Source organism: Lathamus discolor, chromosome 5 (genome assembly GCF_037157495.1).
Source record: "Lathamus discolor isolate bLatDis1 chromosome 5, bLatDis1.hap1, whole genome shotgun sequence".
In the NCBI taxonomy this organism is placed as follows: Eukaryota; Metazoa; Chordata; class Aves; order Psittaciformes; family Psittacidae; genus Lathamus; species Lathamus discolor.
In genome coordinates, this window is record NC_088888.1 from 36,146,277 (window position 1) to 36,165,295 (window position 19,019).

Consider the following 19,019-nt stretch of genomic DNA (forward strand, 5'->3'; position numbering starts at 1 on the left):
CATGCATTCAGTACCTGTGTTCAGGTCTGAGACTATAAGTAAGAAGTCTTGGGGGTAAATACACAGAAGGGGAGAAGGAATGGAGGAGGTGGAATGGGAATCACACTACTGATTCTCCTACAGAGTTTCATAATCTCAAATGTTTTTTTATACCTTCCTGTAAGCAAATTCCTGCTATATTTAACCTTCTAATCCTACTCCAGGTACATGGCAAAATCCCTTTATCCAAAGGGAATTTCTTTCCCCACAACCAGAAAAGTAAATTCAACTGCTAACCTAACAAGTAGCTATAATACTTTCGTAATACATCAGTTAACTGGTGAAGCCACTGTAAGTTAGCAATATTAAAACTCAAGGTATTTATGAAAGCTTCATCCTCCTTTACCCTGTAAGGACACCAAAATACTCGGACAAAGCCAAAAAAACCCACCAAGATACAGATTTACAATACTTTTGTCTAGAAAAGATTATCCCTTTTTACCCTTGCTCTTCTTTCTGCCTCCAGTCGCTGCATGATGAGCATAGTATCTACATCATCATCCTCCTCTTCATCATCATCTTCATCCTTTTGCTTTGATTCCTGAAGTCGCTTTTGGAACTGCCACTCAAGCATGAGCTTGCGGAGACGGTCGTTTTCTTCTGCTGTACGATCAGGCTTGTTCTGAAGTTCCTGAATCTCTTTACTCAGCATGTCCACGATGTGCATCTGTTGCTGCTTCTCCAGCTTCTCCTTAGCATCCCGTTTCCAGGGATCAGGAGAGAGGCTGTCACTAGAGGACAGTTCTTCCTTGCTGATAGTGATGTACTGCAGATCTCTCCGCTCTATAGTCCGAGGCTGCTGCTGGGGTTGCAGCTCTCGAATGACTGTTTCTTGAGGCCTCTGCAAAGTTGAAGGTTTTTCTGATTTCACTTGCGGAAGGGAAACAGGAGGAACCACCGGCTGAGCAGGAATTAGTGGCTGAGAACGCATTTGGCCCAGTTTTCTCTCCTGCTCACGACGTTTCCTTTCTCGCTCTTCTTCCAAACGTGCCTTTTCCTTTTCATACCACCTCTGATGCTCTTCTCTTTTTTTACGCTCAGCAGCAGCTACCTGAGAGGATGCTTGTGCTCCTATCTGATTTGGAGGAGGAGGGGGAGGCAGAGGCAAATCCATTTGTAGTTCATCAAATTCAGATGCATAATGCACTGGAGGAGGCGGTGGTGGAGGGGGAAGATCTGTTCTGATGGGCTGGGAAATGGCCACTGGAGTCGGCTGGCTACTGGCTGGAGTTTTCCAACGGCCAGGTCCACTTTTAGTTAAACAAGAGCCAGGAGAGACTGGTTTGGCTAAATGGTTCAGGTCTTCTTGGCTAGATGTGCTGGAATCCACAGATGAATTCATCCACTGATCACTGTCTGACTTCCGATCGATGTACTCTACATCCTTCCGTATAACAACTTCCAAACGATTCTTCTCTGGCTGAAAAACTTTATCTCGGAGTTCTTCCTGGGAACGAGCTACACGCTGGAAAAAATTAAACAAGGCATGTATTTCATATTCCATCTATATTAAAGCATATTTGAAAATGGCTCACAAACCACATTCTTATTACTGAAGGTAATTACTTTTAGTGAATTTCAGCATTTCTATGCTCAGTAAGAATCCCAAAACCAACAATAAAATGTTCTCACTCTTTTTAACTCGTTCAAGTGAAGGAAGACGTAGCAACCTCTGAAATGCCTGGAAACCCAGACTGGGAGCAAGACTGAACACAGGAATGAGTTTAAGCTGAAAACCTCCACAGCTCGCACAATTTCTCAGGACTATAACTGACACCCCTTCCCCCACATATGAGTATGGGAGTCCTGGCAGCCCAGAACAGTAGCTCCGGCTGTACCAGCTCTGCCATTCAGGCTTCAGCTTGCTTGATTGAGCATTTTTGCTATTGGGAAGGCAAACAGAAAGGCTGTTGAGGGAGAGACAAGGGAATCTCTGCCCACTCTCCATCAACAGGCGAGATGACCCTTGGGAAGCTCTCGTTACTTCAGCGCCATTCACAAGTATAGCATCTACACAGCTGGGTCTAATTCTACCTACTCGTGGGGAATGGTCTGCACTTTTTGTCACTATTTTAGTGCATCAAACACCAAGGATTTTTTTCTGTATACAAGCTCAGGGTCTCACTGCACTATACAACCACCTCTAAAGGAGTACTGGACCAAAAATCAGGTTTATCAAATCTGTTAATGGTTTTCTTGAAGCACATACTCATACTTTGAATATTAGGCATTTACTAAGCACTGAACAACAATGTACCAATTATCAGCAACTGAGAGACTAACAAAGCAAACTCCTTTTACTTTTTCCTCCATCTATGACCTTAACCATGACCTCTAAAGAATGCCTCCTTTGAGATGAACAAGTGTATTTTTCATGCTCTATTAGTCCAGCAGAGCTGAACACACAGCTATTTGTGTTAGATTTGCTGTAAAGATGCACCTAGCCAAACAGTTAGCTAATGCCTGCGGAACAGAAAACAGGCATTTCATTTCACATCAGTCAGTTGCTTGTGGCAGCTTTTTTATAAGCCCAGTTCTTGCTGTAAAGATGAAAAGGGTATTTTTATGATTTTTCTCTAATTTTCAACTTAAAGGAACTATTGTATGGCAGGGAAAACTCTGTATACTTTCAATACTTACAAGGAGCTAAAGCTTCTAGACATTCGCTTTAGGAAAATGCTTTCAAATTGTGCATTCAGCAACAAGACAACAGCTCAGATTCAGTATCTGTCAGCAGCTTTAACAGATGGGGTTCATCTCAACAGTTTTAACCACCTCATTTAAGCTACTCACTTAAGCTTGTCTTAATCAGGGGAGAGAAGCATGTCCGCACAGCTGTTCATCCCATTAAGACAAACAGGTAGGAACCATTCTCTGCAGGTATTAAGCCTCCCCCTGTCCCATCACTGGCAGAAATGCCTAGACATTAACTATGCAGCTAAGGTTAGGTGATATCAAATGACAAAACGTGAAGGAGGTAAGCATGAAAATTCATCAAAGTATTTCCATAGGTTTTTTCCACGGTTATTTAACTTGCAGCATTCTCCGTCAAAATTAACATCTTACCTTGGCTGTAACATCTATTTTCTTAACGGCTGATATAATTAGGACTTTATACCTATTGATTCTATGATTGTATGACCTATCACACCAGAAAAAAAAAAAAAAGCACTAAGCTTTTGTTCAACTGCCTTTTGACTGAATTCACTTGCCAAAACACATGTGAGGAATCAGTAACCAATCCTTACTTTATGTCTAGGACAATCTCAAGACTATTTACGTGTCTTTGCTTTTCCAAAAGTAAAACATACTCAGCCTGCTGCAAGGCTCTGCTTTCATCCCAAATTAAGAAAAAAATAAAAATAGATGAAAATATTAATTTTTTTCTCTATATTTTTAAGTCTCTGGCGGGTTAGAGGAAAGGATGATTCAGAGACTGGATTTAGTAGATCTGGATTTAATTTCCCGTGTGGATTTGAGTAAAGTCCTCATTTACAAAGTGCAGAACAACATTATTTTTTGAAATTATAAAGGTACAGTGGGGTAAATGCATTTCAGGTCAGGAAGCATCTGCACGTGGACAACAGATGCAGCTTGGATCTATTTTTTAACTGAGAGTGAGGAATGTGCTTCAGTGAAGACCCTGGATAGATCTCAAAGTACCCATTTATTTCATTTTTAATACCTCGCTTTGTCACTTAAACCACGCACCCCACAGGCAAAGACATTGTTCCACATAAACCTTCTTGGAAGAATGAAAGATTTATTTTGCTTTTCAGAAAACCACAAAGCATTTTAGAAGACAAACCCTACTACAGCCTACACCCCATTACCTCTAACAGGGGATTAAAACATCGCAGATAAGAAGGTCTGCAGAACATGGTAACATAAATTCTAAGGGGTGGGGAGAGAGGGGAAAGAGTAGGGGTTTCTGAACCTAAGCCAATCTTCACAAAAGTACAACCGCTGTTCTCTCCCACTCCCCTGTGTGGTAGTTTGTCAGAGATTACAAGAGAGTTTAGTGTTCTGCAAAACCATCCCCAGCAGCCTGGGAGTGGAAAGCAAGCGTTTTGTTTCTGCTTTTCTCTCATACTGAAAGAAGTTACTTCTCACCTGCATTGTAGTATTGATCGAATGATTACTTTCTGCCTGGACCTGTGGTTTTTCCTCATAACTTGGCCACTGGCTCGGAGCTGGGCCCATTCGATCCTGGGACTTTGAAGCTGGGAATGTGAAATATTCCCTAGTATATGTCTGTGTTGGGATGGGATAAGCTTCAGGTCGTGGGGGCAGAGTCTGCTCCTGAAAAGGTAGAAAGAACATAAGGTACAAGCTTCTCATCACACAGATCAGCACGGACTATTGTTCTAAACATGCATTTTCCAAATGTTTTTTGTTTTGGCTCATAAGAACATTACTTGTCTGGAGCAGTAGATAAAGAGGTTGTCTAGTATCAAATACAGTTGTGGTTATGAGTCATGTTTTTATGATCTGAAAACAAGTACAGAATGTTGCACGAACCTAAGAAATCACAAGAACAACTTCATGAACAAGATTTAATGAAATCAAAGCTGCCTCAATCTTTCATAAGCTGTAATAAGCAAAACTCCCACCCAGCCACTAACACCAGCATTATGCTCAAATAGTTAAGTGAGACGCTGGTTTGACTCAAGCACACTGACACTATTGATAGCCAAGGAAAGTTTAATAGCCAACATTTTGCTTGCCACTTCTGACCTCTGTACAAAGATTTCCAGTGGAGACTGAGGTTATTTTGGTGGTAGTTCCAGATGCATAAGCATTCTTTCCCCCAGGGCTTGGAGGCTGATCTGTTGGAAAGTTAAAGGAAGCATTTACATGACTAAATGATGATTTACATAACTTCATAAAATAATACTATTCACAAAATAACTATGATTTTTTCCTCTGAATAGTTTTAACAAGAGGCTTGTTGCGAATGTTACTATTACATTGGCATCTTAATCCATTCTTAAAAACAGTAACTCCCTTTTTCAATGCAACAGCCTCTAAAACTAGTGGAGGAGGCATCTCCCCTTAAAGAAGCATAACCTTACTTACTTGCTACATTGGGACTGGAGCGATGATCAGCTCTGTTCTTCATTAATCTATCATCCCCTGGCAGCTTCTTTGGTTCACTGTACTCCGTCCACGGCAGCTGAGGGCTCTCAGGTGACCCATTTTGAGTGGAGTTGTTGTACAGCTCAAAACCTTCACTCTTTGGTCGAGGTTTACCTGAGCCACGGCGGTCAGAAACTGTAATAGTTGGATATGTATTTTCCCCCTTTCACTTATATTAACTACTCTCTAGAATATTCTTTTCCAAACCAGAGCTATCTTGCATTTAAAATTAAAGATGAGTTTCCAGCAAAGCAAATGCTAGATTTTAAAATCTTTATTTCTCCTGCTATACAATCCCACTCTTGTACCAACTATATGGGATTCCTTCGATTTGCATGCTTCAGAAGAGCTTTTGAAAAGGTACCACAATATTTGGAAAAGCCAAATGTTCTTTACTGAGAAGTCTCTTGCTGACTCTCAGAAGCATATGGCAGCTGGGATGGTGTAAACTGTGATAATAAGGATTTATTCTTTTAACCCATTCTTCTCTACACTGTAATACTACCCCATATGTAGAAAACATCTTCCCTCACAGAATTACGTCCTTTACAACATTATTTTAGATAAGACTTGAGTAAGTCTTTTATTAGCTCACTTAAGTAGGATGATAAAATCTAACACTGGAGAAACATCTTTTTATCAGACACAGAAACCTAAGAAGATATGTTTCAATATTTCTAGTTTAAAAGTAAAAAAAATTCAATGGCAAAACATGTTCCATGGGCTTCTGTTTCTATTTGTTTCTCTCTTAGTAATTACACTGCGCTTTGCAGTTACAAGGAAGTCATATTCTGAGGAGGAGAGAAGCTTTCATGAAAGGACTGAAAAAAAGAAAAGCCATTGAAGCTTAATGCCCTTTGTATTCATTATATTCCATTTGTTAAAATAAACAATCCAGAAGTGTGTTTAAATGTGTAATTTTTAACAGGCACATATGCAAAGCCTTTATTCATGATCAGACTAGCACCATTTCAAGCAATACTGAAAAACAGATGAACTTTTGATAAAAAACAAAATGCTTCTCTTTTCTGTGCAATTATGTTGCTTTTCTCATTTAATATTTTAGTAATATTTGGCAAGCTGCTGTGACTTACTATATTTCCTCTCATCTAACACTTATAAAGCTGCTACTGACATAAATAATATTAGCATTTTTACCTCTTTGCATCATTGGGGATGGCTGATTGAGCAGGGTTGCAAGACCATGGTAAATTGCTCCTTGTTTTGCTACTTCTAATGTTACTACAGAACCTGTCCTAGTCATAAGTTCTGCTGCCCTGCAATAAAAGCCAAAGCAAATAAAACAAGATAAAATTAGGCTTAGTATTACTTAGTTTTTCCTACTACCAGTTTGTATGTCATGATTACTCACTTTTATTCTAGTAAGCTTCTGTTTGACAAAACACACTTTTTCTGATTAATATTTAAAGTCACTTTGAAAAAAATTAGAAGATGATGACTGGAAGATAAGCTTATTAAGCAGACAACATCTACAAGCAAGTACTATTCCCAATTTCTGCAATTAAGGTCAGAAGCTACAATATTTAAAATCGGAGCTAAATAAAGTTTGCTCAAAACTAAAGCCCAAACATGTAATACATCTCTTCTAGATAGATAATGGTATCATATATGGAAAATATTTCACAAAGTAGTAGTTATAAAAAGCCAAGACAAAGCCTAACATTAAAAAATAAAAACCAAAACCAAACACCATGCACCACCACCACCACCCCCCCACCACCACCACTTCCCTTCCAATAAATTATTTGTCTGGCATTTTCTTCATATAAAGACACCCAAGGAAAGCATTCCATACCTTTCCTGGGACAGGCCCACCAAGCTTCGACCATCCACACTCAGCAACTGATCCCCTGCAGCCAGACGACCGTCCTAAATACATATTCAAGGGAGAAGAAAATTCATACATCAATGACAACATGGTCTAAATCAAAACAATTGTTCACACACACTAGTAAAAAAAAAAAAGGATCTGAAAGCATTTCCAAAGGATCTTTCTACCTTTGAACTTCTGATTTCAAGAATATTACTAACCACGTCTGCAGCACCTCCCTTCACAACAGACTTGACATATATTCCAAGTTTGTCTTGACCAGCACCCTACAGAGAAAGAGGCATTAATACATTACATTTGTATTTGATCTCTTAAGCATTCCACAAGTGTTAATCAGAATTTTACATGGCTAGGTAAACCTCTAAGTTTTCATTTCCCCAAACTGGAAAAAAACAGTTATACAGAAGTTATTCATTTAAAGTCAAAAGAAAATTTTAATGTTACACCTATTAAGCCTGCAAGCATTGTTAGAAGAATATTTGGTCTTAATGCAAGCTTGAATAAGAAAGAAAATACATTAACTAAAATTCACACTTCAGAAGTTTGTTCCAATCCCCTTCTACTAAGAAATACTTATTTGCACTTTTACACGCATTATTATTTTTATACCTCTATGTATTATGTTCCGAAAGACTGCAGTTTCCCTTGCTAATAACCAAATGAAACAAGGTAAATTGCAGATTACAATTAGAATAATTAGAAATGCTTTTTACATTGACTTGTAAAAGGACTGTAAAGGAAAAAACAGTGCTGCCAGCTTTACAATAAACAAGTAGATATTATATTTACCAAGTTTTCTAGAGTTGACAGATATTTAAGTCTATGCAAAACCATGCAATTTTGTTCATAAAACATCTGCCACAAAGTATTATGCTAAACTTTGAAAGGACTGTTAACAGTGAACTCACTGCGAGGCAACCAACGCATTCAAGACAAGAGAACATAAGCATCTATTCAAGCCATGCTGTTGCGTCATCCACATGCTCCAATTTACAAGACACCACACAGATCAGTCTAAATGTTAGTACAACAGACTTTTAAATTGTCACTTATAAGGTAACACAATGACTTGTGATTTCATTATCTGCTACAGCAAACAGTACCATTTTACTCTGCAAGTTGCTTGGGAGTGCCATGTTTTCAACAGAGCAGTTTTTAATGTAATGTTGCTTTCTAAAATAAACCCCCAAGTTGCTTTAATATCAATGTGCAACTTCCTGCTCCTTTCCCCACCCATCTTTCCCAGCTCTTTTCTTTTGGCAGCAATTGCTCCCACTGTTACAATAAGTAAACTAAAAACCAAATTATTCAAAATCTGATGTTGCACACGGTTCTCTAAGCAAGTGAAAGACCTATTTTTATTCTTTATATCTTCAGTTAATCCTAAAAGTTTGCTCAAAAGCCACAGAAAAGGAATTCCTTCGAGTCCCATGATTCCAGATTAACATTCTACATGTCCACATTTTTCCTAATGATTGCTTAAGACATACTTACAGGAATAAAGGGGGGAAAATATGCAATAAATAACTGAAAAAAGGACACTTTCTTTGTATGGAAGGACTGTAAAGGCAATGAACATTTAGTTTTTTTGTTTTTAAAGGACTCTAAACAACAAGGTAACTATAGAATATTTTTAGCTTTATACAAGAAAAAATGGTTAAAGCTGTTAGAAAACACAAGTCAGAAGACAGGTAGATAAATACAATGAAAAATGAAATCATGCTTCAGAAATCTCTTCTTTTCCCCAAGGAGCCAAGAAGCATAGGGAGGGATGATCTGGTTGCCAGAATACCTACTCTTCCAAGACGGACATGGCAAAGCTGTAAAGCCAGGAATGCTTCATAACTTTAGGGTGACATGGGATATGAAGGAATTTGTTCTTATATATGAATAACTGGATCAGCACTGGATAGGAAGTTGTTAGTTTTCACAAGGAATGGTAGTTTTCAGAGAAGCCCTAAATGAGTGTGCTGTTCACCATGCTTGTAAGTCTTCCAGAAAGAGGGCAAACAATAATGTAACTAAATCTACCATATAGAAAATTTATCAAGTGAAAACCGAGAGTTGGAGAAAGATCACATGATGCTGACCACTGGAGCAATAATAGGGGAAAAATGTATTTCACTGTTTCAAATGTGAAGTAATGCTCCAACCTTAAAAAGGACCAGTCCCCATCAGGGCACTGTCTGCAGAACCAATTACCACCTCCCTTGTTGGGAATTGAAAATTAAGATGACTGGCTTTATATGCTCCTTCCTTTGCCTCCAACCACTAAACATACCTAGAGGCAAGCTCCTTCAGTTCCAAAGGGCAAGAGAGAGTCAACAGCAACTCACCCACCCACCCTTGTAGTTATAAGCTTATGCATCATGTAGTTATGTGTAACTGGAGGGACCAAACAGCAGCTTTTCTCAGTGGCCAGACAGACCAAGAGTAACCAGAAGCTTCTGAAGCCACCCAGGATTGACACTGCTTTTAGCCAGTCCTAACTTCAAAAGATGCTAGCTTGATTACGATCATTAGTACACACTAAATGAAGGTGAAACCTTCTGTTTAAGCCCATGACACGTGCGCTGGTTTGCAGATAGTTATGAGAGAAACATTTCAATTGCAGAAATACCCATATAATAATTAAATTGGCTTTAACTCCTTGAGAAAGATCTTTTCAAAGCTATCTGTGCATGCCAGCACAAATATGTGGAAGCCAACAGAACTAATAGAAAAGAACAAACAAAACAGAAACCACCACGGTCACAAAACATTTAAAGCGTTCACATTTAGAAACCTGTTTATAATTCTGATTACTCCATTACAAAATGACACCAGCAGAACCATGAGGCTCAGAGGGTAACAAAGGTTATCAGCAACAAGGAATAGATTTCTTGAGAGAACCAATTAGATATGGACTCCTCAAGCTTTGCAGCAATCAAAGAAGTGAAAGTCTACGATACTATGAGTGGCATAAATCGTATTATTTATCATCTTTCTAATCAGCCAAAAAAGAAACCTTTCTTACTCATTCCATCATAGCTAGCATATTGTAAAGAGTAAAAACCAAAGCCAAACAAAACACAGCAACAACAAGGAAACCCACCCAAAACATTTTTCATAGGATTTCATAACTGAATTGGGAAACTGCCAGGAACAAGACTGCTGCAGATACCGAAGTGTAAGCATAGACAAAAAGAGATCACGGATTCATGGTGGTATAGAGCCCTTCAAGGGCTTTCAGGAAACAAAAACGCCAGAGAAAAACCCCACAGATACAAGGCACTCTGGAAGAAATTCTGAAACTACAGAAAGCTAGAAACCAGGAAGAACCATCTTGTACTTTCTGCGATTTTCTTTGGCTAAATACCACACAGCTGGAGGATACCAGCTCAGATGGAGTTTTGCTGTAACTGTTCCTTTACTCTAAAGCCGTATAGTAATTCTTCATTACGATTTGAAAGAGCTGACATTTTATTCCTTGCTCCTTCTTCTTTGATGTTTCTTATGAAGCTTATACAGTTTGTCAATCCATTTCCTGTTTTTTAAGAGATGTTATGAGCAGATGTGCAAGCTCCAAGTCATCTCACAAAATACAAACCTAATGAATTCTGAAAGCATAAAAAATTATTTAAAAATAGATCTCTCTAGATTACGTAAAAAGTCTTTATCGGCTACCACATCTACTCATACATTATTAGGACAAATGAGCTCCTCCTCTGCCTAATTCACATGTTATTTAACATGTTTGAATCAACATGCCAGTGCTCTCACACTTGGGAAGACTTCTCACTTAAGCATCCTCAAAGTTAACTCATCCTCTTCCTCCAACTTTTACGCTAAGATTTATACTTGTTTGAATCAAAATTCTTAATATCTATTGAAACAGAAGAGTCTGCATTAGAAGGAAATGTACACTAAATAAGGACACAACAAGGATGTTAATATATAGTTAGACATGCATACTGATCTCCAAAGTAAGCAAAACTCTCATACAAAGCACATGGATTTTTCTCCTATCATGTACCAACATTAAAATAAAACCGGTTTCTTTGTAAACTGCTTATTAACCTTCTGTTTTTTCAAAGGAACATAAAGGTCAACATAACTAAAACTATTCCGTTGCAAACAAGACAGAGCAATAACATGTGTGTATCAGTAACAAAACGTGGTACACATTCTCTTCACTCACTTTATTTTCTCCAATTCTGAATACCAAAAGTATATGTATCTGTAAAGCCGTTAGTCCAAACAGAAACTGCAACTGTAGAGAAGTTAGATGACTGTGGAAAGCAAGAATGTAGGCAGTATGAAATGATGGCTTATTCCCTGCCCCAATTAACATACTGGAAATTACAGCACATTTTCTCATATTCACACAGCCGAACACAAAACACCCAGAACTATTTGCCCCTTTTAAGCTCAGTACAATTCTCTGCTTGACTACAAGATTTTTACGATGTTAAATAAGCCAAAGGAATGAGTTGGATATTACAATCTAACCTTAGCTTTTGAGACAGCCTAACAAGAAACTAGTCAATTTCCATCGCATCCGCTTATCATCTGGGCCATCTATCAAGCAACGCATCAGAGCACAGTAGTCCATACTTGTTTTACAATTAAGAGTTCTTTTGCAAGCCCCTCCATGCTCTAACAGGACTGAGCTCAAAATACTGCATTCACTTAAAAAATTACTGTAGAAGAAGGTAGCATTAAAAGAAAAAAAAAATAATAAATTACAGCTACTTCTATGGAGTTATCAGACCAATGAAGACAAGAGGCAGATAAACTACAGCGATCTGAAAAAAAAGAAGCAATTACTCCTACACGAGAAGTATATAAAACTGAGGATGTGCAAGACTACAGTAGTGATGAATTATCAAAAATGACAGCAGGAAGTATTTAAGGAGAGCATATTTTATTGCTATGTCACAAGATAAGTTCTATAACTCAAGACTTCCTTGTCAGTAACAGAGGAAAGTTTGGCTCACATGCATTATATCAGCCATAAAATCGGAACATGCCATATAGCACAACTGTAGATAAAGTAGCAGCTTGAATAACAGGAACATCAGATACAGTCTTCCTAATGGCAGCATCACAGCTGGCCCACAAGCTGGTGACTCAATCACCATGGAAGCAATAAGAGCAGGCAGAAAAAATCCCGCCTTCTCCTCCCTTCCATTTGGTATCTGCCAGCACAAGTACCTGTAACTGCATGGTGGAAACAACAGGCAAGTCCGTCCAGCGAGCACCAACCAGCAGTGTGCTTGGTTCCCAGATAAGCCACCAACGCCATGCCACGCCACACCACACCACATGAGGACCTGTCACTAAGTGAAGGGCTGGAGGTGCTGAGACACCATGCAGCCCTACCAGTACCCCAATCTAAAGGTGTAAGAGCAGTAATGAAAGTCTATCTGTTGATGAGGTTATAACCTCTGAACAATTAAACTATTCCCATCCTCAAACATCATGCTACTCAAACATCATGCTCCACAACTAGCTTAGGTGGATCACGAACTAGATGTACTTTCTGTGAGGTTAGTCATATTCTTGTAAGTTTTAGATCTGTAGGATTACTTAGTTCTTTCAATACCTGTAATTAGAATTTAAACCATGAAAACTATTACAAAAACATATTTCCAGTTGTTAGGAACAACAGCAAGATCATAGTATTAAGTAATTAAGGAAAAACTATGCCTTTGCAAAACGTATCTGTAGGTACAGCACCTACCCAAGCTGGTAATGCTCCTGCCAGTTAACAGGAAAGTCTTGTCATTACTTGTTCTAAACCATCACTTGCCCATACCTGCTCAGCTTCCCATACTTTGTTTATCACTGCAATAAAACTGGAGCAAGGAACAGCTTCCAGTAAAGACTGGAAGAATCACATGTAATTAAAGAAAGGAACACACTTCAATAACATTTTTTAAAAATATATTACACATACCAAAAAGTACTTTTCTTTACATAAAATGCAAGAAAGTTCCCAATGCACTTTCAGTACCAAAGATTTCTGTCTTAAATACATGAACATTTAAATGTTTTCAAGCTTCATATAATATCAACAAGAAAGAGTAGTCCGAAAGTGAAGGTATCTTCACTGTCTAGTTATAGTTTGACTGAATACACAAGAAAGTGTCATCGTTACCAACCTGTTCAAAGTAACATTCCAATTTAAGTAGCTTCAGAGGCCAAGACTACATGGCAAAACAAATGGTTCACATAAACCATCAGAGATTCTTTAAAAATATTTTCAGGATTTTCTTGATTTTGCCCAATTACGCAACCATTTAAAAATACTTCATTTTAATAACGTAGATATCACATATGCATCTATGTATACGCATAAGCAAATATAACTTGTTAAATAATTAGGATCTGGTATCTCTCATTACATTTCAAGGATTACACTGTCTACCCACGTTGGCCGTAGAATCATAGAATGGTTTGGGCTGGAAGGGATGGACCTTAAAGTTCATGTAGTTCCAGTCCTCTACCACAGGCAGGCACACCTTCCACTAGACCTGGCTGCTCCAAGCCCCATCCAACCTGGCTTTGAACACTGCCAGGGATGGGGCCAAGCTCCTTGTGCAGCCTCTTCCAGTGTTTCAGCACTCTTTTTTGTTATGCTTCTGTTGTACTGTATAAAAATGGAACAGCTCAAAACCAGAATGAATCCACCCTGCAACTAGAACGCCTGCAAAAAACATTAAGACACAAATGTAGCTATCAAGCCTGATACCACTCATAAGGCCTGAAATCTTTTATCTGCCTACGCCCAGAGTAGAATTCACTGATTTTTATCTAATTCTCTGATTCCAGACTTTTAAGTTGACATAGAAGATCTCTAAGTTTTTATAAACATCCTTAAAGGCAAGTTTATGCAACAGAATCAAGTCTCAGTCTGACCTCCCTGGCAAGTAATTAGTCTAGAAGCATTTAAATAACCCAAGCTTGTAAGCATTTTAAAGAATATCAGTTTACTAAACTATGCAGTCGGTTTACAAATGTACTCTCCAGGAGGCAAACCCAAAAGGTTTCTGGTCACCCAAAATCTCGCATTCCCTGAAGCTGCATCCATTTTTTTAGGTGGTATCTGGATGAATACATATTTACCTACTGCATGTACTGAATGTATTGCATCTACAGCTCATTAAGCTACTTGCTGTCAGCCCTGAGTAAGAAGAAAAGACAACTTCGTAGCTACTGATCCCACCTCCAATGAGGGCAAACTTCTCTGCACTTGCAGATAAGAAAAAAACCCTACATTTTGTCAAGAAAGCAGAGGACTCAGATGTCTTAAGACCAATACAGAGACTGTGGAAATCTGTCACCGTTAGACAAAATACTTCCTAGCATGCACCATATAATTTCCATATATAAATGAGGTGAACCAGCCTACTGTATGTAAAAATGGTCTGTTAGTTGTGGCTACAGCTGCTCTGAGTCACGTTGTACCCTTACTTACAAAGAATTTAGAAGTGACCCATGCTCCACGTATGTAAACTTCAGCTTTCCCCTCACAAATCCTCCTCCATGGTGGCGGGGGAAAACACAGAACTTTTTTGGAGATGGAGGAAGTACAGTCAGTAGTGGGCAAAACACATCCAATTAAAACAGGAGAAGATTAAAACTTTGTTGACAATCAACATTATTCACTGGTAAAGAAACATTTAACATCTATGACCAATTCCACTCTAAGGTGCACTGGGTGCAAAAACAGATGAAAAACAAGTGCCTTACTATTCAGTGGATAAAAAACCTAGATTGCACACAGTACAGAATCACAGAACTGAAGCATCCGACAACTTAGAAACTACATCCAATGCATCCAGAAGCTCTACTTATAAATAGTCTCAAAAGGAGTAAAGAGAAAGGACTGAAAACTTTTGTTCTTCTCTTTAAAGGATCAAGATTTGCCTGCTATTTTTTTTTTTTTAATAGAAAGATGTTTGCAATCAAAACTGACCTACACACAAAGTGAGCAAGTTAATATATTCTCAGTCTTGCTAAAGCGTGCTTCTCCCAGGAGATAAAAGACCAAGGAACCCGGGATGTTCTGTAATGGGCTCCCTGAAATAGCACTGATTTTTGGTTTTCGTTTGTTGGGTTATTTTATCAAACCATGGTATTCAGAAACCTCAATAAGGCAATTAGATTAACATGGAAAGCAGGCATGGTGACAGAAAATAGCTGTTGCTGCGTGCTGAAGTATACATATTTGTAACCATGTGATTTCTCTCGCACTCTGGAAATTGTGTGCTTCTAAAAGATGCCTCCTTTTACAAAACCCAAAGCAACTAAACAAACTAGCTAAAGCAACTGGCCTGAAGTCTCATTCTGAGACCGGAATAAAGTATGCAACAGTTCCTACCTAACTGTACTTTACTGCTGCTCTCATGAAATCGGAAAAGTGGTAAGTAAACGGGAAATGCTTCATATGCAACATTCATAAAAGACTAAGCAAGTTCATTAGTCTTTCTTAATCTTTCTGAAAAGGAAGCCTCAATATAAATGCTGCAACTTCAGATTCATATGATATTCTACAAATGCATAAAAGCACTCTTCATTTTTAACAAAAGAAACTAAATACGCAAGCCTGTTTTCTCATTTGTTTCTCTCTTGCTTTAAAGGAAAAAACTGGGTTTGAGGTCAAGGAAAATACACTGCTTGAGATCTATTTCCCCAAACAAGAGTTAACTTTTTAACATACATTTACTATAAATACTCTATGAGCACTGCCACGCTAAGGGCTATTCAGAGTTATGTATGAATCTACAAGTTGTATCGCAGGTTCTTTGATGCTCTCCCCTGCTAAGGCAGCTCTGAACTTATGCCTCAGTTTAATGAGGTCTGTGGATAGAGCTTTACAGGCAAGACATATCAGGTAATCTAGTCTGGAAAATAAACCACCCTGTATCTCCACACTTCTTTGAAGATATGGCTCTTGGCTCTATAGCCAAGCATGACTTACAACCAAACACACACCCCCTCCCCAGCACAGCCTTCCTCATAATGCTGCTCTACAGTTTCACATGGATACAGCTTAATCCACTATCAGTACATACACTGCCATGTACTATTAAACACCCAAATTTCTACTCCAGATGACAGTATTATTCAACAGGTGTAAGACTACACAGAAATTGTTCATTTCTGAAAGTCTCCTACATCAACAGGAGTAAAAGCTTTAAAATGCTGTATTAACATATATCTAAGCAGAATTCTGAAAGTTATTTGAATGCCAGAATTGAATGAAGTCTGGTAGAAGAATTCTAGCAAAAGCATATGTGCACTGTAACCTTTTCATGCTTGCTAGCTAGTGCCCGCATGCAGAAGGTATTAGTGCAAGGAGAAACTGGCACTTGAATTCCAAACCCCACTCTACTCTGGAAGGCATTAAGTACAAGGGTCTGGGTCACCCATTTGCAGTATCAATCTAAACATAAGCAAATGAAAAAGACAAAGATACTCTACTTGAGCAGAGATGCAGTCTCACAGCTAGTGAGAAGAAAAATCATGCTGTGCTGGCATAAGCTTTAGTTTTTACACAGCATATGAAAGCATTCGTGAAGTTTTATAGTACATCTACAGGGTACCGAAATTTAACCAAAAACCACGCCAGAAGTTATGAACTGACAAGAAACAGGCAAGTTGCTAACACACAGCTACTTATTTGTTCACAGTGAAGACTAAACCGGCAACTTACACACCATCTTGCTCCTGCGAGACTGAGAAATCTGTGTTCAAAACAACAATTACTGTATTTTTACTTTAAGTTCTGCCTAAGAAGGCAACATCAGTAGTTCAGACCGCTGATGTGAATTAGTATCAAAGATTAAAACTACAACAGAACTTCTACATCTTACTCCAACATTTCAATTAATTCATGCTGGGAGGAAAGGGCAAAAGTTTTCCTTAAATACTTGGAAAGCACAGACACAAGAAGACTTCAGACATCAAGGTATCTGAATCTTAAGAAATCTTAAAACCTGCAATACAAGTAAGGAGCTAACAAACGGTTAAAAAATACTCCCATCAACTGCTTATATTTGCAGACACAGAGTAAAGAGAATCATATTTGTATATTCTGTTACCAGTGTTACCATCAACTTGGGTGACTGGGGAGAAGAAAAATTTCTAACTGAACGTTTAAGCCTGTTCCTTCTATGCTGAATTCCTATGAGATATTTGTAGAACAAGCTTGCAGAAAAAATTCACATCAAAATTAATATCCCCAGCAGTCTGAAACCCCCCTTAGATTTAACACCTTAAACTGACTGTTAAAAGTGATGAGCAACAGTTTAGAAAATAAAGTAACTTTGAATGATTTAATTAAACTTTCAGAAACAAACAAGGTTGCCAAATAATAAGAGTACATTAAGATGCCGCACACTTGTTTTGAGAAAAGTCCCTTCCCCGGAGTATTTATTGATGAATTGTCACACTGTTTGAAATGCTTTCATTAAAAAAGAAACACCTCATCGCCACCTCACCCTACTTTAGCAAGCACTCTGCAAATATTTAATCTGACCAGCTGTTAAGCCCCCCTAGAAAATACACTGATTTATATACCAGTAGGGGCATATACATCTGCATTTTGAAGTGCTTCTATCTATTTTAAGATAACTTTTTCTGTTATACTAATAGAGGATGACTGAGCAAGAAGCCGAAGTGTGTCATACTTTAAAGAATTAAATCATAGCATACTAATGAATATAACCAGCATGCAAAGATTAATCAACAAAACCTTCTCTGTCATTTCTCGCAGAACACGGGAATGCTTTCTTTAGTGCAGTAGCAATCTAAAACGAATTTAAATGCCTGTACTCTGGGAATGTGTTGAACAAAACATACCCTAACTGCAATGTATTTGCATGTTCTGGTCTTTTCAGAAGGGTCTAGAGAGTATTAAAAATCTTATATATATACTGTTTGGGGATTCATTTTCAATTATTCTAAGATTTTATAAGGGAAAACCAGACTTCTAGAGGAACCTGGATTAAAGCCAACTAAATATGACAAGTAAACAGATCACAGGTCATGCTATTCATGCTCTGCCACAGTAAAACAGTAGTTATCACACCTGAAACTTTAAATATTAATAGACACTTCCACAAATGTGAGAAGTGCATATGAAGAACAAGCTAAAAAATTAGTTTTTTCTTTCTAGATTTTAGGAAGTTAGCCACTAACATCTGACTACATTTAACTGCATGCTGTATTACATCGTTGCTACACGAACAAATAACTACTGGCAGGTTTAAACAAGCAAGAGAGCAGGAAAAAGTACAGGGAGAGTATTTAAAACTTCAGAGAAAGTCCCAACAGAAACCTGAACAGACTTACCATGGATTCTGTTCTTCCAACAACAGAAAACCACATTTTGATCTCCGGGACTACAGATCCTTGAAAGAAAAAAAACAATTCTCCACTTCTCTTCCAGCCCTCAACAGCAACCACCGCTCTAGTCTGCTTGATTTTCCAAGATACCCATCAAGATAACTCGGAGCTGGATGCTATGACACAGGGTAGCGTTTATCAACACCAGCTATAACCAATACAATATTCAGGCTCTTACGTAATCAGTTATGCTGTTTCTGAGTTCCATTTACTTTAGAGGCTTTATTAAACTTTGAAAACTGCTAGAGAGAAAAAAAAAAAAAAAGAAAAAACAAAAAGGGAGCCCTTTTGTACAAAAGACAAAACCTCCTCCAAATTAAACAGGAAGTAATGTGCTGGCCCACAGATGGCTAAGAAGTCACATGCGAAAGCCCCCAAAAAGCGATATATTTTTAAAGTAAACTGCATGCACACACTGCTTCCAAATCATCTGGATTTCATAAAAACTTAACCACAATGTGGTCGGGAGTCTGGCAGCTTTTAACATCAAAATATCTTTCAGGGTTAAAGCAACCAAAGTCTGCACACAACCTCAAAAAGCAATACTGTTCCCGATGCCCAACCACTCCTACTAACTGCGTTTCCATACACC

At 38.2% G+C, this 19,019-nt stretch overlaps 1 protein-coding gene across 20 annotated transcripts in view; it reads right to left on the reverse strand.

The window, feature by feature from the left end:
* The window catches only part of AFDN (afadin, adherens junction formation factor), a 116,572-nt gene that overhangs the window by 15,912 nt on the left and 81,641 nt on the right, over window positions 1–19,019 (reverse strand). For 19 of the 20 annotated variants that reach the window (XR_010613054.1, XM_065680411.1, XM_065680404.1 and 16 more), the window contains 7 exons: window positions 7,231–7,296; window positions 6,995–7,068; window positions 6,337–6,455; window positions 5,119–5,313; window positions 4,777–4,868; window positions 4,153–4,341; window positions 482–1,504 (listed from right to left, as the gene is read on the reverse strand). Coding sequence is in view for 19 of the 20 variants with exons in the window: in XM_065680411.1 (XP_065536483.1) it covers window positions 482–1,504; window positions 4,153–4,341; window positions 4,777–4,868; window positions 5,119–5,313; window positions 6,337–6,455; window positions 6,995–7,068; window positions 7,231–7,296 (1,758 nt within the window). In the remaining variant the exon portion in view is untranslated. The remainder of the gene's footprint in view (window positions 1–481; window positions 1,505–4,152; window positions 4,342–4,776; window positions 4,869–5,118; window positions 5,314–6,336; window positions 6,456–6,994; window positions 7,069–7,230; window positions 7,297–19,019) is intronic. The other variant, XM_065680401.1, reaches the window with a different exon arrangement.